The following is a 17,530-nucleotide window of genomic DNA, read 5'->3' on the forward strand; positions in this document are numbered from 1 at the left end:
ACACCAGTCCACGAAGTCCTGAATCAGTCCTCTGTACGTGGATCCTCTTGTGGATCCTCTTGTGCTTATAGACTAGTTGGTTTGTAGTGTTATTTTTAAGCTACTACTGATGTGAATGTGTGAGTTGGAAAACAAAACATGACATTAGAGAAACTGCTTGGAAGAACGTCTAGGACTGACTGTAGTCCTCTCTAAAGCTACCTGAGTGGTGTTGGGGTAGTTACTCAAAAAAGTAATCCATTACTCATTACTCATTACTTAACTATTACCTTACTCATTACATCCTGGAAAATATAATCTCGTTCCTCATTACTTTACTTTCATGTTACATTCTAAACCCAAACAAATACTGTATACTGGAATCACATCTACAAACAAATTCCATTTATTTACTTTATTTATTTAGTTTCAGAAAAATCCTCTCTTGTGCAGAGATGTGCCTGTGTTTGTTTCTGCTTTAAAACACAAACGCCATGAACCAATCAAATTTAACATCATTAAACAAGTTTACTCCTTAATTATTTGTTCTTATACTAGAAGAGCGACTCGGTTCCTTTAGTTCATTTCAAAAAGTTGTTCAATAGAATCGGTTCGTTCCCCCCAACACTGTAGCTGAGAGATACAGGGCTAATGGAGATGTTTTACTGCTAAGCTGCTGTTCAACTCCAGTCCAGTTGGTGGCGCTGGTGCGTCTTAAGTTGTTCTGCCAACCGCCATTAAACATCATAAGAAGAACAAGAAGCTGCTGTGTTTGTACTGTAGAGCCTCATCTGTAAGTAAAATATGTATTTAATTATAACCCTTATATTTAATTATAACCACATTCTAATTAATAATAAAACTAGAGTTCATAATAAAACATCACTGTGAGGATTTGAGGAGCTTTAACTTGTTTTATTTAAACAAACAAACTATTAGCTGCTCCGCTAACTGTTAGCATCACACATGATTCAGTACTGATGAACCGATTCATTGAACCGATGAATCAGTCGATTGTAACGGATTTACAGTTTATTAATTATTCTAACATTTTGATATAAACGCGTCACATTTTCAGCTTTGTTTACAGTTTTTAATGTTTGATACAAACAGCGAGTTCTTGTAGCTTTGTTTACAGGTTGTTTTACAGGTTTATAGTAAAAGTTAAAAGTATTAGTACAGCACTGTTATTGGGAGTGGATGAGAAACTAGATGTAAAGAACATCAGACTTAATCATTTCACTTTGGGCCACAAAACCACTTCCACCAAACTCAAAGGGTTGTTTCCCAGACAGGGATTAAGGCTTATAGTCCAGGACTACATGTTGCTTTAAATAGAGAATCTCCATTCAAAATGCTGTGTAGTCTAGGACTAGGCTTAATCCCTGTCTGTGAAACCAACCCACAAAGTTCTATTAGAAGTCTTTTCTGTCTGATGCTGCTCAGTCCCACAATAGTTTCAACATTTTCACTCTGTTTACAGCCTCACAGCATTAAAAATAAGCAGTTAAAGAGTCTAAAAGAATTTTCTTGGATTTCTCTTTAATAGGTAATAAAGTTCATATATCTGTCTGTCTGTCTATATGTTTACATGTCTGTCTGTCTATCAGATCTTTAATAATGAATTTAGCAGAAGAGGAACACATAACCCCCATGGATCCACAAAATGAAGGATTCCAGAAACTAATTAAAAAGGAGGAAAAAGATGAAGATAGAAGTTACTTCTGTAAGTAAATGTGGAGCAAGATGCCACTTTCCTACCAGACAGTGTGGTACAGTACAGTATGGTTAGTATAGTAGAAATAATAAGAAAATGTGGATAGTGGGATTAGAACCTGTACTGTACCGTACTGTCCTGTGGAGAAGTGCTGATACACTCCAGTCTGGATTAAATCTAAGTAGTATTTATTTGTGGTAACTAAACCCACAACCTTCAGTTTCCTCCAGTTGTTGAGTTTCTTCTTCACATATTGATGAATTTCAGGTGAAGGATCTTTAATCCCTGTGGAACACGTCACCTCTGAGGAACACCTCACCCAAGAGGACCAACAGTGTGGAGGTTTCCAGATGAAGCCTGTGAAGAAGGAAGAACCTGAAGATAAAGATGAACTCAGTAAGTAAAAATAACATTTATTATTGAATGTATTTGTGTCTATCACTAATACTAACACTAACAGCACCAATAAACCCTGACAGTCACGCAAACGACTCTAATCTCTATTTACACAAATAAAGAAAACCGTCGAGCCCAACTTGTGAGAATCTGTTCAGCCATGATAATAGAGACAGCAGCTGATCTGGTGTTAAGAACTACACAAACTACAATAATAATAATAGCAATAAGTTTAACTTATATAGCGTCTTTCAGCAAACTCAAGGTCGATGTACAATGACAAAACAAACATAACAGAAGGGATCGATTACACATAGAATTCAAGAAGAAAAAATAAAGTATTGTGTGTAGAGAAATTCACAGAGAGAAGAGATCCAGCAAAGAGTCGAGCAGAGAGTTCTAGAGTGCTTCCCATAGTGGACAACCTAAAGAAATCAATCATTCATGATGCATCATGGTACAGGACTTTATCATCAGATCTCAGTTTAACATTTACTAACAATCTTTATTATTTATAATGTTATAAATGTTTTAGATTTTTTATAATGTTATAAATGTATTTGATTATTTATGATGTTATAAATGTATTTGATTATTTATAATGTTATAAATGTATTTGATTATTTATAATGTTATAAATGTATTTGATTATTTATAATGTTATAAATGTATTATATTATTTATAATGTTATAAATGTATTTGATTATTTATAACATTATGAATGTATTTGATTATTTATAATGTTATTAATGTATTTGATTATTTATAATGTTATAAATGTATTTGATTATTTATAATGTTATAAATGTATTTGATTATTTATAATGTTATAAATGTATTTGATTATTTATAATGTTATAAATGTATTTGATTATTTATAATGTTATAAATGTATTATATTATTTATAATGTTATAAATGTATTTGATTATTTATAACATTATAAATGTATTTGATTATTTATAATGTTATAAATGTATTTGATTATTTATAATGTTATAAATGTATTTATTATGTATAATGTTGTAAATGTATTTGGTTATTTATAATGTTATAAATGTTTTTATTATTTATAATGTTATAAATGTACTTGATTATTTATAATGTTATAAATGTATTTGATTATTTATAATGTCATAAATGTATTTGATTATTTATAATGTTATAAATGTATTTATTATTTATAATTTTATAAATGTATTTGATTATTTATAATGTTATAAATGTATTTGATTACTTGTAATGTTATAAATGTATTTGATTATTTTTAATGTTATAAATGTATTTATTATTTATGTTATAAATGTATTTGATTATTTATAATGTTATAAATGTATTTGATTATTTATAATGTTATAAATGTATTTATTATTTATAATGTTATAAATGTATTTATTATTTATAATGTTATAAATGTATTTGATTATTTATAATGTTATAAATGTATTTGATTATTTATAATGTCATAAATGTATTTGATTATTTATAATGTTATAAATGTATTTATTATTTATAATGTTATAAATGTATTTGATTACTTGTAATGTTATAAATGTATTTGATTATTTTTAATGTTATAAATGTATTTATTATTCATGTTATAAATGTATTTGATTATTTATAATGTTATAAATGTATTTGATTATTTATAATGTTATAAATGTATTTATTATTTATAATGTTATAAATGTATTTGATTATTTATAATGTTATAAATGTATTTGATTATTTATAATGTTATAAATGTATTTATTATTCATAATGTTATAAATGTATTTGATTATTTATAATGTTATAAATGTATTTATTATTTATAATGTTATAAATGTTTTTTTTATTTATAATGTTATAAATGTATTTGATTATTTATAATGTTATAAATGTATTTTTTATTTATAATGTTATAAATGTATTTATTATTTATAATGTTATAAATGTATTTGATTATTTATAATGTTATAAATGTATTTATTATTTATAATGTTATAAATGTATTTGATTATTTATAATGTTATAAATGTATTTGATTATTTATAATGTTATAAATGTTTTTGATTATTTTTAATGTTATAAATGTATTTGATTATTTATAATGTTATAAATGTATTTATTATTTATAATGTTATAAATGTATTTGATTATTTATAATGTTATAAATGTATTTGATTATTTATAATGTCATAAATGTATTTGATTATTTATAATGTTATAAATGTATTTAATATTTATAATGTTATAAATGTATTTGATTACTTGTAATGTTATAAATGTATTTGATTTTTTTAAATGTTATAAATGTATTTATTATTCATGTTATAAATGTATTTGATTATTTTTAATGTTATAAATGTATTTGATTATTTATAATGTTATAAATGTATTTATTATTTAAAATGTTATAAATGTATTTGATTATTTATAATGTTATAAATGTATTTGATTATTTATAATGTTATAAATGTATTTATTATTTATAATGTTATAAATGTATTTATTATTTATAATGTTATAAATGTATTTGATTATTTATAATGTTATAAATGTATTTATTATTTATAATGTTATAAATGTATTTGATTATTTATAATGTTATAAATGTATTTGATTATTTATAATGTTATAAATGTTTTTGATTATTTTTAATGTTATAAATGTATTTGATTATTTATAATGTTATAAATGTATTTATTATTTATAATGTTATAAATGTATTTGATTACTTGTAATGTAATAAATGTATTTGATTATTTATAATGTTATAAATGTATTTATTATTTATAATGTTATAAATGTATTTGATTACTTGTAATGTTATAAATGTATTTGATTACTTGTAGTGTTATAAATGTATTTGATTATTTATAATGTTATAAATGTATTTATTATTTATAATGTTATAAATGTATTTGATTACTTGTAATGTAATAAATGTATTTGATTATTTATAATGTTTTAAATGTATTTATTATTTATAATGTTATAAATGTATTTGATTACTTGTAATGTTATAAATGTATTTGATTACTTGTAATGTTATAAATGTGTTTGATTATTTATAATGTTATAAATGTATTTTTTCATTTTTAATGTTATAAATGTATTTGATTATTTATAATGTTATAAATGTATTTGATTATTTATAATGTTATAAATGTATTTGATTATTTATAATGTTATAAATGTATTTGATTATTTATAATGATATAAATGTATTTGATTATTTATAATGTTATAAATGTATTTGATTATTTATAATGGTATAAATGTATTTGATTATTTATAATGTTATAAATGTATTTGATTATTTATAATGTTATAAATGCATTTGATTATTTATAATGATATAAATGTATTTGATTATTTATAATGTTATAAATGTATTTGATTATTTATAATGTTATAAATGTATTTGATTATTTATAATGTTATAAATGTATTTGAATATTTTCTGCTTCAGAACTGAACAAGGATTTCTGCTGCTCCTCGTGTCCACTTTCCTCTACAACCCAAAATCAGCTCCACAATCACATCAAGAGCTGCAACCATGATAAATATGACACTCTGGTGAAGATTAAGACTGAACATGAGGATCTGACGCCCACCAGAAGCTCCAGTAATCAGCAAACGTCCTCTGGTACTGTCAGCATTAACACCTCTCTCAGTCCCACACAGGAAGAAGGAAACGTCTGCTCACAGTGTGGGAAGAGCTTCAGGTACCAGTGTCGTCTCAAAATACACCAGCGCATTCACACTGGAGAGAAAACTTATCAGTGCTCACAATGCAAGAAGAGTTTTATTACACAGAGTAAGCTCAAAAGACACCAGCGCATTCACACTGGAGAGAGACCGTATCAGTGCTCACAATGCAAGAAGAGTTTTATTACACAGAGTGAGCTTAAAATACACCAGCGCATTCACAATGGAGAGAAACCATATCAGTGCTCACAGTGTGGGAAGAGCTTCAGGACTCAGGGTGCTCTCAAAATACACCAGCGCATTCACAGTGGAGAGAAGCCGTATCAGTGCTCACAATGTGGGAAGAGCTTCAAGTGCCTGAGTGCTCTCAAAATACACCAGCGCAATCACACAGGAGAGAAACCATATCAGTGCTCACAGTGTGGGAAGAGTTTCAGGACCCGGAGTGCTCTCAAAATACACCAGCGCATTCACAGTGGAGAGAAACCGTATCAGTGCTCACAGTGTGGGAAGAGCTTCAAGTGCCTGAGTGCTCTCAAGATACACCAGCGCAAGCACACAGGAGAGAAACCGTATCAGTGCTCACAGTGTGGGAGGAGCTTCAGGACCCAGGGTGCTCTCAAAAGACACCAGCACATTCACACTGGAGAGAAACCATATCAGTGCTCACAGTGTGAGAAGAGTTTTAATCAACAGAGTGCTTTCAAAAGACACCAGCACATTCACACTGGAGAGAAACTGTATCAGTGCTCACAGTGTGAAAAGAGTTTTAATACAAAGAGTGAGCTTAAAAAACACCAGCACATTCACAGTGGAGAGAAACTCTCTTGAGTTTTGCTCAATAAAATGCCAATGAAAAAGACACAGAGTTTCTTACATTTACACTGATTCTTACTGATTATGATTCAAGAATAAATAAAAGCTGATGCTTTTAACCTCTTACTTTCCTAATACTTTTATTCTACACGCTCTACATTTCTTTTAGTCTTCTGCCATGTGCAGTGCAAGAATTCACTAAATTACACAGCAGTTCTCTTTTTATTTATTTATTTTTGCCATTGACAAAATTGCTTGTAAGCATTTATAAAGATCATGACACGTTCATTAGGTGAAATAAAGCCAAAATCAAAGAATTAGCTATACGTGATTACATACAGTTGAATAACAGTTGTTTATCTAATGCTATGTGTTAACGTTTTATTTAACCACGTTTATACATGCATTCAGTGATACATCTAGGAAACACAATCATTTTTAAATCACCGTCTGCGACCTTAACATTACGACAACACAAAATGTATTCGGTTATTTTTCAGTTTTGTGCTTTCTTAGCAGTTCAGCTGGTACAGTAAAGGTTGTGTGTAATAAAGTTCATTACTGAGTGAATATGTTGAGCATTTATTACGTTATCTTGTACTTAGCTGTTTGTGTACGTAAAACAATATTGTTGCTTTTCCATGTCAGTTCAGTTCTAATGATTTGTTCCTTATTCCCTGTTTTTGTAGCTATAAATAAGATCTGTGTGATAGTTTTCTCACTGGGATCTTATCCAACAGGATATGATAAATCACGGAGGTAAAACCTTAAAAGATATTCCTCATAGAGGGTTAGAATATTATTTACTACATGCCTGAGATACATGTAACATACTACTTGTTTACTATATGTCTGAGATACAGATGGATCTATTCATATGGGTTACCTATAGTTTATAATAATATATAGACCTTTCCACATGTGCTAACCTTATGCAAACTAGGCGATGACGTAATTTAGTGACTTCTAGCGACTTTTAGGACAGCCAATAGCTACTTTCCTTACTGAGGAGTTGGCAACACTGACAGTGACCCACAGTATCCTCAGTGCAGGACTATCAGCCAATCACACAAATACCACAGAAACAACCGGGAAAGTAAAAACACAAGTTTAGTAATTAGTGTAAAATGGAGAAACTGTAAACATGAAACATGAGGAACAGCGGAGCCAAAATACAGAAAAGGTTCAGAGCTTTTACTTCATCAGATAGTTTATCAGTCTGTTGTTGTTTATATAAGTCTAAAATTTTACGAGCTAACCTAAACAATTTTAAGCTTTTAATAGTTTATGTATTTAGAAAGGCTGAACGACGGACGTCTATAAGAAGCAGCATGTTTACAGCGTCTCTCGCTTACGGCCACACCACCCTGAGAACACCTGATCTTGGAAACTAAGCAGGGTCGGGCCTGGTTAGTACTTGAATGGGAGACCGCCTGGGAATACCAGGTGCTGGAAGCTTTTATCCACACACACCCACCTTCACTCCAAACCTCCTGTTACACACTGACCCAGCGGCTTTTTCTTCATCAAAGCTACACAATGAGACAAAGATCAGCTCATACTTTCATTCTTACTACAGTAAAACACATTCAACTGACATTTAAAGTGAAGTTCAAAATGTTGTACAGACATCGTCGCCATCTAGTGGTGCTAGAAATAAATTACAGCTTGTTGCTTGTGTACAGAATTGTGACTTTATTATTATTTGATTTGTATAATATATAAAAATTAGAAAGTGTTTATGGCTTTTTTGTCCCAAGTGTTTTTATAAACCTGCAATGGCGACTGTTTTTGGTATGCAGGAAAAAAAAGGCCGAATGCAGGTGAAAAGGTGTTATTTGGCAACCCAGCACTGTGTAAATATTGGACAGAACACATGATGGGTTATTTTAACTTTTTGGTTTGTGCAGTTTTACCATTGTGCTGAGTTGTTACAACAACCCAACTGTGAGGTTCTTTTTTACCATGGATCAACTATGTAACTTTACTGCAGCTTGTATTTAAATGAAAGGTTTACATTGCTGTCTTCAGGATTTCCTCTTTAGTGATATTTAATGTTAATAGCTGTTCTAATCTAAAAGATGCTGCTGCCTTTGACCTTTAAAACTGAGAAGTGATTTGTGAGATAATTAAAATAAGTGAAATGTTTATTTTGTACTTTGGTTTTATATTATTTGTGCAAACATTTGTTTTATGCGACTGTTATGTGTAAGTGCCGCACGTATGTTTTTCTTTCTCTTTTCTTTTGTTTTCTCTAACAAACTTCACTATAGGTGCGGAATGGAGCCTATGAGAAAGCACTACGATTACTCCACCGCCAATCCGCAGTTCCTGCTGTGTCCTTGGAGGCGGGTTTTGGGACACAAATGCGCCAATGGAGACGGAGCTGGGTAGGAGGAGCACTGTGTTTGGTGAACCAGATGAGTAGTCTGGAGCGCTAATCCGTTTGTTAAATCGTGACGTGTCGACCTTATGAAACGTCACATCCGGGTCCAAGTTGGCTGAGACCCCTCGTATTTTCAATATACCACAGTGCTGTGTCCGAGTCGGAAAAAAACTACCCAACTGTCTTTCTACCGCTTTTCTTGCAATTAGATATCATGAAGTAATATTTTTGTTCATAATTTAATGTAAACTGTCAAATTGTATATTCATTACACGTGTTTCAAGCTGTTTTTAATTTACATGTAATATGTTCATATAATTTACATGTGATATCCTGGATTTTTTATTTTTATAAGCTATAAGCTATACTGATTAAAAGTAAAACCAAAGAGTCAGAAATGTCAGTTTTCATGTAATGAATTAAAAATATGACCGCTTACCTCTTGATGAGTTGACATGAAATTAAATAATGACATGAACTAGTGTACTGCACATCTTGTCTATATTTATATATATATATATATATATATATATATATATATATATATATATATATATATATATATATATATAAAAGACCTTTTCTCGTCCAGATCGCTATTGAGAAGGACTAGAAGTTTATGACTCGTGTTTGTAAACCCAATTTCCAATGACAGCGACACAGAGTTCCAGAAGTTTTCCACAAACATTATTTATTTTAACTTTCTTCTTAAATTGGCTTATCCATTAATCCAAGTTTCTTATAAAAACAAAATAAAAACTCAATATGTTTCGCAATTGGCAAATATCGCAATTGGCGTATAACAAACAAAACTACGGTAAAAAATCTATTGCTCCGCGTCCTCTTTCTTTCCGTATATTTTATATATATTTTCCGTATACCACATTCTAATTAATAATAAAACTAGAGTTCATAATAAAACATCACTGTGAGGATTTGAGGAGCTTTAACTTGTTTTATTTAAACAAACAAACTATTAGCTGCTCCGCTAACTGTTAGCATCACACATGATTCAGTACTGATGAACCGATTCATTGAACCGATGAATCAGTCGATTGTAACGGATTTACAGTTTATTAATTATTCTAACATTTTGATATAAACGCGTCACATTTTCAGCTTTGTTTACAGTTTTTAATGTTTGATACAAACAGCGAGTTCTTGTAGCTTTGTTTACAGGTTGTTTTACAGGTTTATAGTAAAAGTTAAAAGTATTAGTACAGCACTGTTATTGGGAGTGGATGAGAAACTAGATGTAAAGAACATCAGACTTAATCATTTCACTTTGGGCCACAAAACCACTTCCACCAAACTCAAAGGGTTGTTTCCCAGACAGGGATTAAGGCTTATAGTCCAGGACTACATGTTGCTTTAAATAGAGAATCTCCATTCAAAATGCTGTGTAGTCTAGGACTAGGCTTAATCCCTGTCTGTGAAACCAACCCACAAAGTTCTATTAGAAGTCTTTTCTGTCTGATGCTGCTCAGTCCCACAATAGTTTCAACATTTTCACTCTGTTTACAGCCTCACAGCATTAAAAATAAGCAGTTAAAGAGTCTAAAAGAATTTTCTTGGATTTCTCTTTAATAGGTAATAAAGTTCATATATCTGTCTGTCTGTCTATATGTTTACATGTCTGTCTGTCTATCAGATCTTTAATAATGAATTTAGCAGAAGAGGAACACATAACCCCCATGGATCCACAAAATGAAGGATTCCAGAAACTAATTAAAAAGGAGGAAAAAGATGAAGATAGAAGTTACTTCTGTAAGTAAATGTGGAGCAAGATGCCACTTTCCTACCAGACAGTGTGGTACAGTACAGTATGGTTAGTATAGTAGAAATAATAAGAAAATGTGGATAGTGGGATTAGAACCTGTACTGTACCGTACTGTCCTGTGGAGAAGTGCTGATACACTCCAGTCTGGATTAAATCTAAGTAGTATTTATTTGTGGTAACTAAACCCACAACCTTCAGTTTCCTCCAGTTGTTGAGTTTCTTCTTCACATATTGATGAATTTCAGGTGAAGGATCTTTAATCCCTGTGGAACACGTCACCTCTGAGGAACACCTCACCCAAGAGGACCAACAGTGTGGAGGTTTCCAGATGAAGCCTGTGAAGAAGGAAGAACCTGAAGATAAAGATGAACTCAGTAAGTAAAAATAACATTTATTATTGAATGTATTTGTGTCTATCACTAATACTAACACTAACAGCACCAATAAACCCTGACAGTCACGCAAACGACTCTAATCTCTATTTACACAAATAAAGAAAACCGTCGAGCCCAACTTGTGAGAATCTGTTCAGCCATGATAATAGAGACAGCAGCTGATCTGGTGTTAAGAACTACACAAACTACAATAATAATAATAGCAATAAGTTTAACTTATATAGCGTCTTTCAGCAAACTCAAGGTCGATGTACAATGACAAAACAAACATAACAGAAGGGATCGATTACACATAGAATTCAAGAAGAAAAAATAAAGTATTGTGTGTAGAGAAATTCACAGAGAGAAGAGATCCAGCAAAGAGTCGAGCAGAGAGTTCTAGAGTGCTTCCCATAGTGGACAACCTAAAGAAATCAATCATTCATGATGCATCATGGTACAGGACTTTATCATCAGATCTCAGTTTAACATTTACTAACAATCTTTATTATTTATAATGTTATAAATGTTTTAGATTTTTTATAATGTTATAAATGTATTTGATTATTTATGATGTTATAAATGTATTTGATTATTTATAATGTTATAAATGTATTTGATTATTTATAATGTTATAAATGTATTTGATTATTTATAATGTTATAAATGTATTATATTATTTATAATGTTATAAATGTATTTGATTATTTATAACATTATGAATGTATTTGATTATTTATAATGTTATTAATGTATTTGATTATTTATAATGTTATAAATGTATTTGATTATTTATAATGTTATAAATGTATTTGATTATTTATAATGTTATAAATGTATTTGATTATTTATAATGTTATAAATGTATTTGATTATTTATAATGTTATAAATGTATTATATTATTTATAATGTTATAAATGTATTTGATTATTTATAACATTATAAATGTATTTGATTATTTATAATGTTATAAATGTATTTGATTATTTATAATGTTATAAATGTATTTATTATGTATAATGTTGTAAATGTATTTGGTTATTTATAATGTTATAAATGTTTTTATTATTTATAATGTTATAAATGTACTTGATTATTTATAATGTTATAAATGTATTTGATTATTTATAATGTCATAAATGTATTTGATTATTTATAATGTTATAAATGTATTTATTATTTATAATTTTATAAATGTATTTGATTATTTATAATGTTATAAATGTATTTGATTACTTGTAATGTTATAAATGTATTTGATTATTTTTAATGTTATAAATGTATTTATTATTTATGTTATAAATGTATTTGATTATTTATAATGTTATAAATGTATTTGATTATTTATAATGTTATAAATGTATTTATTATTTATAATGTTATAAATGTATTTATTATTTATAATGTTATAAATGTATTTGATTATTTATAATGTTATAAATGTATTTGATTATTTATAATGTCATAAATGTATTTGATTATTTATAATGTTATAAATGTATTTATTATTTATAATGTTATAAATGTATTTGATTACTTGTAATGTTATAAATGTATTTGATTATTTTTAATGTTATAAATGTATTTATTATTCATGTTATAAATGTATTTGATTATTTATAATGTTATAAATGTATTTGATTATTTATAATGTTATAAATGTATTTATTATTTATAATGTTATAAATGTATTTGATTATTTATAATGTTATAAATGTATTTGATTATTTATAATGTTATAAATGTATTTATTATTCATAATGTTATAAATGTATTTGATTATTTATAATGTTATAAATGTATTTATTATTTATAATGTTATAAATGTTTTTTTTATTTATAATGTTATAAATGTATTTGATTATTTATAATGTTATAAATGTATTTTTTATTTATAATGTTATAAATGTATTTATTATTTATAATGTTATAAATGTATTTGATTATTTATAATGTTATAAATGTATTTATTATTTATAATGTTATAAATGTATTTGATTATTTATAATGTTATAAATGTATTTGATTATTTATAATGTTATAAATGTTTTTGATTATTTTTAATGTTATAAATGTATTTGATTATTTATAATGTTATAAATGTATTTATTATTTATAATGTTATAAATGTATTTGATTATTTATAATGTTATAAATGTATTTGATTATTTATAATGTCATAAATGTATTTGATTATTTATAATGTTATAAATGTATTTAATATTTATAATGTTATAAATGTATTTGATTACTTGTAATGTTATAAATGTATTTGATTTTTTTAAATGTTATAAATGTATTTATTATTCATGTTATAAATGTATTTGATTATTTTTAATGTTATAAATGTATTTGATTATTTATAATGTTATAAATGTATTTATTATTTAAAATGTTATAAATGTATTTGATTATTTATAATGTTATAAATGTATTTGATTATTTATAATGTTATAAATGTATTTATTATTTATAATGTTATAAATGTATTTATTATTTATAATGTTATAAATGTATTTGATTATTTATAATGTTATAAATGTATTTATTATTTATAATGTTATAAATGTATTTGATTATTTATAATGTTATAAATGTATTTGATTATTTATAATGTTATAAATGTTTTTGATTATTTTTAATGTTATAAATGTATTTGATTATTTATAATGTTATAAATGTATTTATTATTTATAATGTTATAAATGTATTTGATTACTTGTAATGTAATAAATGTATTTGATTATTTATAATGTTATAAATGTATTTATTATTTATAATGTTATAAATGTATTTGATTACTTGTAATGTTATAAATGTATTTGATTACTTGTAGTGTTATAAATGTATTTGATTATTTATAATGTTATAAATGTATTTATTATTTATAATGTTATAAATGTATTTGATTACTTGTAATGTAATAAATGTATTTGATTATTTATAATGTTTTAAATGTATTTATTATTTATAATGTTATAAATGTATTTGATTACTTGTAATGTTATAAATGTATTTGATTACTTGTAATGTTATAAATGTGTTTGATTATTTATAATGTTATAAATGTATTTTTTCATTTTTAATGTTATAAATGTATTTGATTATTTATAATGTTATAAATGTATTTGATTATTTATAATGTTATAAATGTATTTGATTATTTATAATGTTATAAATGTATTTGATTATTTATAATGATATAAATGTATTTGATTATTTATAATGTTATAAATGTATTTGATTATTTATAATGGTATAAATGTATTTGATTATTTATAATGTTATAAATGTATTTGATTATTTATAATGTTATAAATGCATTTGATTATTTATAATGATATAAATGTATTTGATTATTTATAATGTTATAAATGTATTTGATTATTTATAATGTTATAAATGTATTTGATTATTTATAATGTTATAAATGTATTTGAATATTTTCTGCTTCAGAACTGAACAAGGATTTCTGCTGCTCCTCGTGTCCACTTTCCTCTACAACCCAAAATCAGCTCCACAATCACATCAAGAGCTGCAACCATGATAAATATGACACTCTGGTGAAGATTAAGACTGAACATGAGGATCTGACGCCCACCAGAAGCTCCAGTAATCAGCAAACGTCCTCTGGTACTGTCAGCATTAACACCTCTCTCAGTCCCACACAGGAAGAAGGAAACGTCTGCTCACAGTGTGGGAAGAGCTTCAGGTACCAGTGTCGTCTCAAAATACACCAGCGCATTCACACTGGAGAGAAAACTTATCAGTGCTCACAATGCAAGAAGAGTTTTATTACACAGAGTAAGCTCAAAAGACACCAGCGCATTCACACTGGAGAGAGACCGTATCAGTGCTCACAATGCAAGAAGAGTTTTATTACACAGAGTGAGCTTAAAATACACCAGCGCATTCACAATGGAGAGAAACCATATCAGTGCTCACAGTGTGGGAAGAGCTTCAGGACTCAGGGTGCTCTCAAAATACACCAGCGCATTCACAGTGGAGAGAAGCCGTATCAGTGCTCACAATGTGGGAAGAGCTTCAAGTGCCTGAGTGCTCTCAAAATACACCAGCGCAATCACACAGGAGAGAAACCATATCAGTGCTCACAGTGTGGGAAGAGTTTCAGGACCCGGAGTGCTCTCAAAATACACCAGCGCATTCACAGTGGAGAGAAACCGTATCAGTGCTCACAGTGTGGGAAGAGCTTCAAGTGCCTGAGTGCTCTCAAGATACACCAGCGCAAGCACACAGGAGAGAAACCGTATCAGTGCTCACAGTGTGGGAGGAGCTTCAGGACCCAGGGTGCTCTCAAAAGACACCAGCACATTCACACTGGAGAGAAACCATATCAGTGCTCACAGTGTGAGAAGAGTTTTAATCAACAGAGTGCTTTCAAAAGACACCAGCACATTCACACTGGAGAGAAACTGTATCAGTGCTCACAGTGTGAAAAGAGTTTTAATACAAAGAGTGAGCTTAAAAAACACCAGCACATTCACAGTGGAGAGAAACTCTCTTGAGTTTTGCTCAATAAAATGCCAATGAAAAAGACACAGAGTTTCTTACATTTACACTGATTCTTACTGATTATGATTCAAGAATAAATAAAAGCTGATGCTTTTAACCTCTTACTTTCCTAATACTTTTATTCTACACGCTCTACATTTCTTTTAGTCTTCTGCCATGTGCAGTGCAAGAATTCACTAAATTACACAGCAGTTCTCTTTTTATTTATTTATTTTTGCCATTGACAAAATTGCTTGTAAGCATTTATAAAGATCATGACACGTTCATTAGGTGAAATAAAGCCAAAATCAAAGAATTAGCTATACGTGATTACATACAGTTGAATAACAGTTGTTTATCTAATGCTATGTGTTAACGTTTTATTTAACCACGTTTATACATGCATTCAGTGATACATCTAGGAAACACAATCATTTTTAAATCACCGTCTGCGACCTTAACATTACGACAACACAAAATGTATTCGGTTATTTTTCAGTTTTGTGCTTTCTTAGCAGTTCAGCTGGTACAGTAAAGGTTGTGTGTAATAAAGTTCATTACTGAGTGAATATGTTGAGCATTTATTACGTTATCTTGTACTTAGCTGTTTGTGTACGTAAAACAATATTGTTGCTTTTCCATGTCAGTTCAGTTCTAATGATTTGTTCCTTATTCCCTGTTTTTGTAGCTATAAATAAGATCTGTGTGATAGTTTTCTCACTGGGATCTTATCCAACAGGATATGATAAATCACGGAGGTAAAACCTTAAAAGATATTCCTCATAGAGGGTTAGAATATTATTTACTACATGCCTGAGATACATGTAACATACTACTTGTTTACTATATGTCTGAGATACAGATGGATCTATTCATATGGGTTACCTATAGTTTATAATAATATATAGACCTTTCCACATGTGCTAACCTTATGCAAACTAGGCGATGACGTAATTTAGTGACTTCTAGCGACTTTTAGGACAGCCAATAGCTACTTTCCTTACTGAGGAGTTGGCAACACTGACAGTGACCCACAGTATCCTCAGTGCAGGACTATCAGCCAATCACACAAATACCACAGAAACAACCGGGAAAGTAAAAACACAAGTTTAGTAATTAGTGTAAAATGGAGAAACTGTAAACATGAAACATGAGGAACAGCGGAGCCAAAATACAGAAAAGGTTCAGAGCTTTTACTTCATCAGATAGTTTATCAGTCTGTTGTTGTTTATATAAGTCTAAAATTTTACGAGCTAACCTAAACAATTTTAAGCTTTTAATAGTTTATGTATTTAGAAAGGCTGAACGACGGACGTCTATAAGAAGCAGCATGTTTACAGCGTCTCTCGCTTACGGCCACACCACCCTGAGAACACCTGATCTTGGAAACTAAGCAGGGTCGGGCCTGGTTAGTACTTGAATGGGAGACCGCCTGGGAATACCAGGTGCTGGAAGCTTTTATCCACACACACCCACCTTCACTCCAAACCTCCTGTTACACACTGACCCAGCGGCTTTTTCTTCATCAAAGCTACACAATGAGACAAAGATCAGCTCATACTTTCATTCTTACTACAGTAAAACACATTCAACTGACATTTAAAGTGAAGTTCAAAATGTTGTACAGACATCGTCGCCATCTAGTGGTGCTAGAAATAAATTACAGCTTGTTGCTTGTGTACAGAATTGTGACTTTATTATTATTTGATTTGTATAATATATAAAAATTAGAAAGTGTTTATGGCTTTTTTGTCCCAAGTGTTTTTATAAACCTGCAATGGCGACTGTTTTTGGTATGCAGGAAAAAAAAGGCCGAATGCAGGTGAAAAGGTGTTATTTGGCAACCCAGCACTGTGTAAATATTGGACAGAAC

General features: G+C 28.6%; 1 protein-coding gene and 2 pseudogenes across 1 annotated transcript; all 3 read left to right on the plus strand.

The window, feature by feature from the left end:
- Nucleotides 1-7,953: 7,953 nt before the first annotated feature.
- Nucleotides 7,954-8,062, plus strand: LOC134327214 (5S ribosomal RNA; annotated as a pseudogene).
- Nucleotides 8,063-8,884: 822 nt separating this feature from the next.
- LOC134326153 (zinc finger protein 239-like) lies at nt 8,885-15,756 on the plus strand. The gene is made up of 2 exons (XM_063008355.1): nt 8,885-8,994; nt 14,819-15,756. Exons 1-2 carry the CDS (start codon nt 8,885-8,887, stop codon nt 15,669-15,671), a joined length of 963 nt encoding a protein of 320 aa, XP_062864425.1. The 3' UTR covers nt 15,672-15,756.
- Nucleotides 15,757-17,005: 1,249 nt separating this feature from the next.
- LOC134327216 (5S ribosomal RNA) lies at nt 17,006-17,114 on the plus strand (annotated as a pseudogene).
- The last annotated feature ends 416 nt before the right edge of the window (nt 17,115-17,530 follow it).

The sequence above is a fragment of the Trichomycterus rosablanca genome, chromosome 14, assembly GCF_030014385.1.
Source record: "Trichomycterus rosablanca isolate fTriRos1 chromosome 14, fTriRos1.hap1, whole genome shotgun sequence".
Lineage (NCBI taxonomy): Eukaryota > Metazoa > Chordata > Actinopteri > Siluriformes > Trichomycteridae > Trichomycterus > Trichomycterus rosablanca.

Excerpts from the sequence above, each read along its gene's own strand:
- LOC134326153 (XM_063008355.1), top strand. The coding sequence starts at position 8,885 with ATGGAGCCTATGAGAAAGCACTACGATTACTCCACCGCCAATCCGCAG. Across the intron at positions 8,995-14,818 it reads GCCAATGGAGACGGAGCTGG|AGAAGGAAACGTCTGCTCAC; the intron begins GTAGGAGGAGCA and ends TCCCACACAGGA.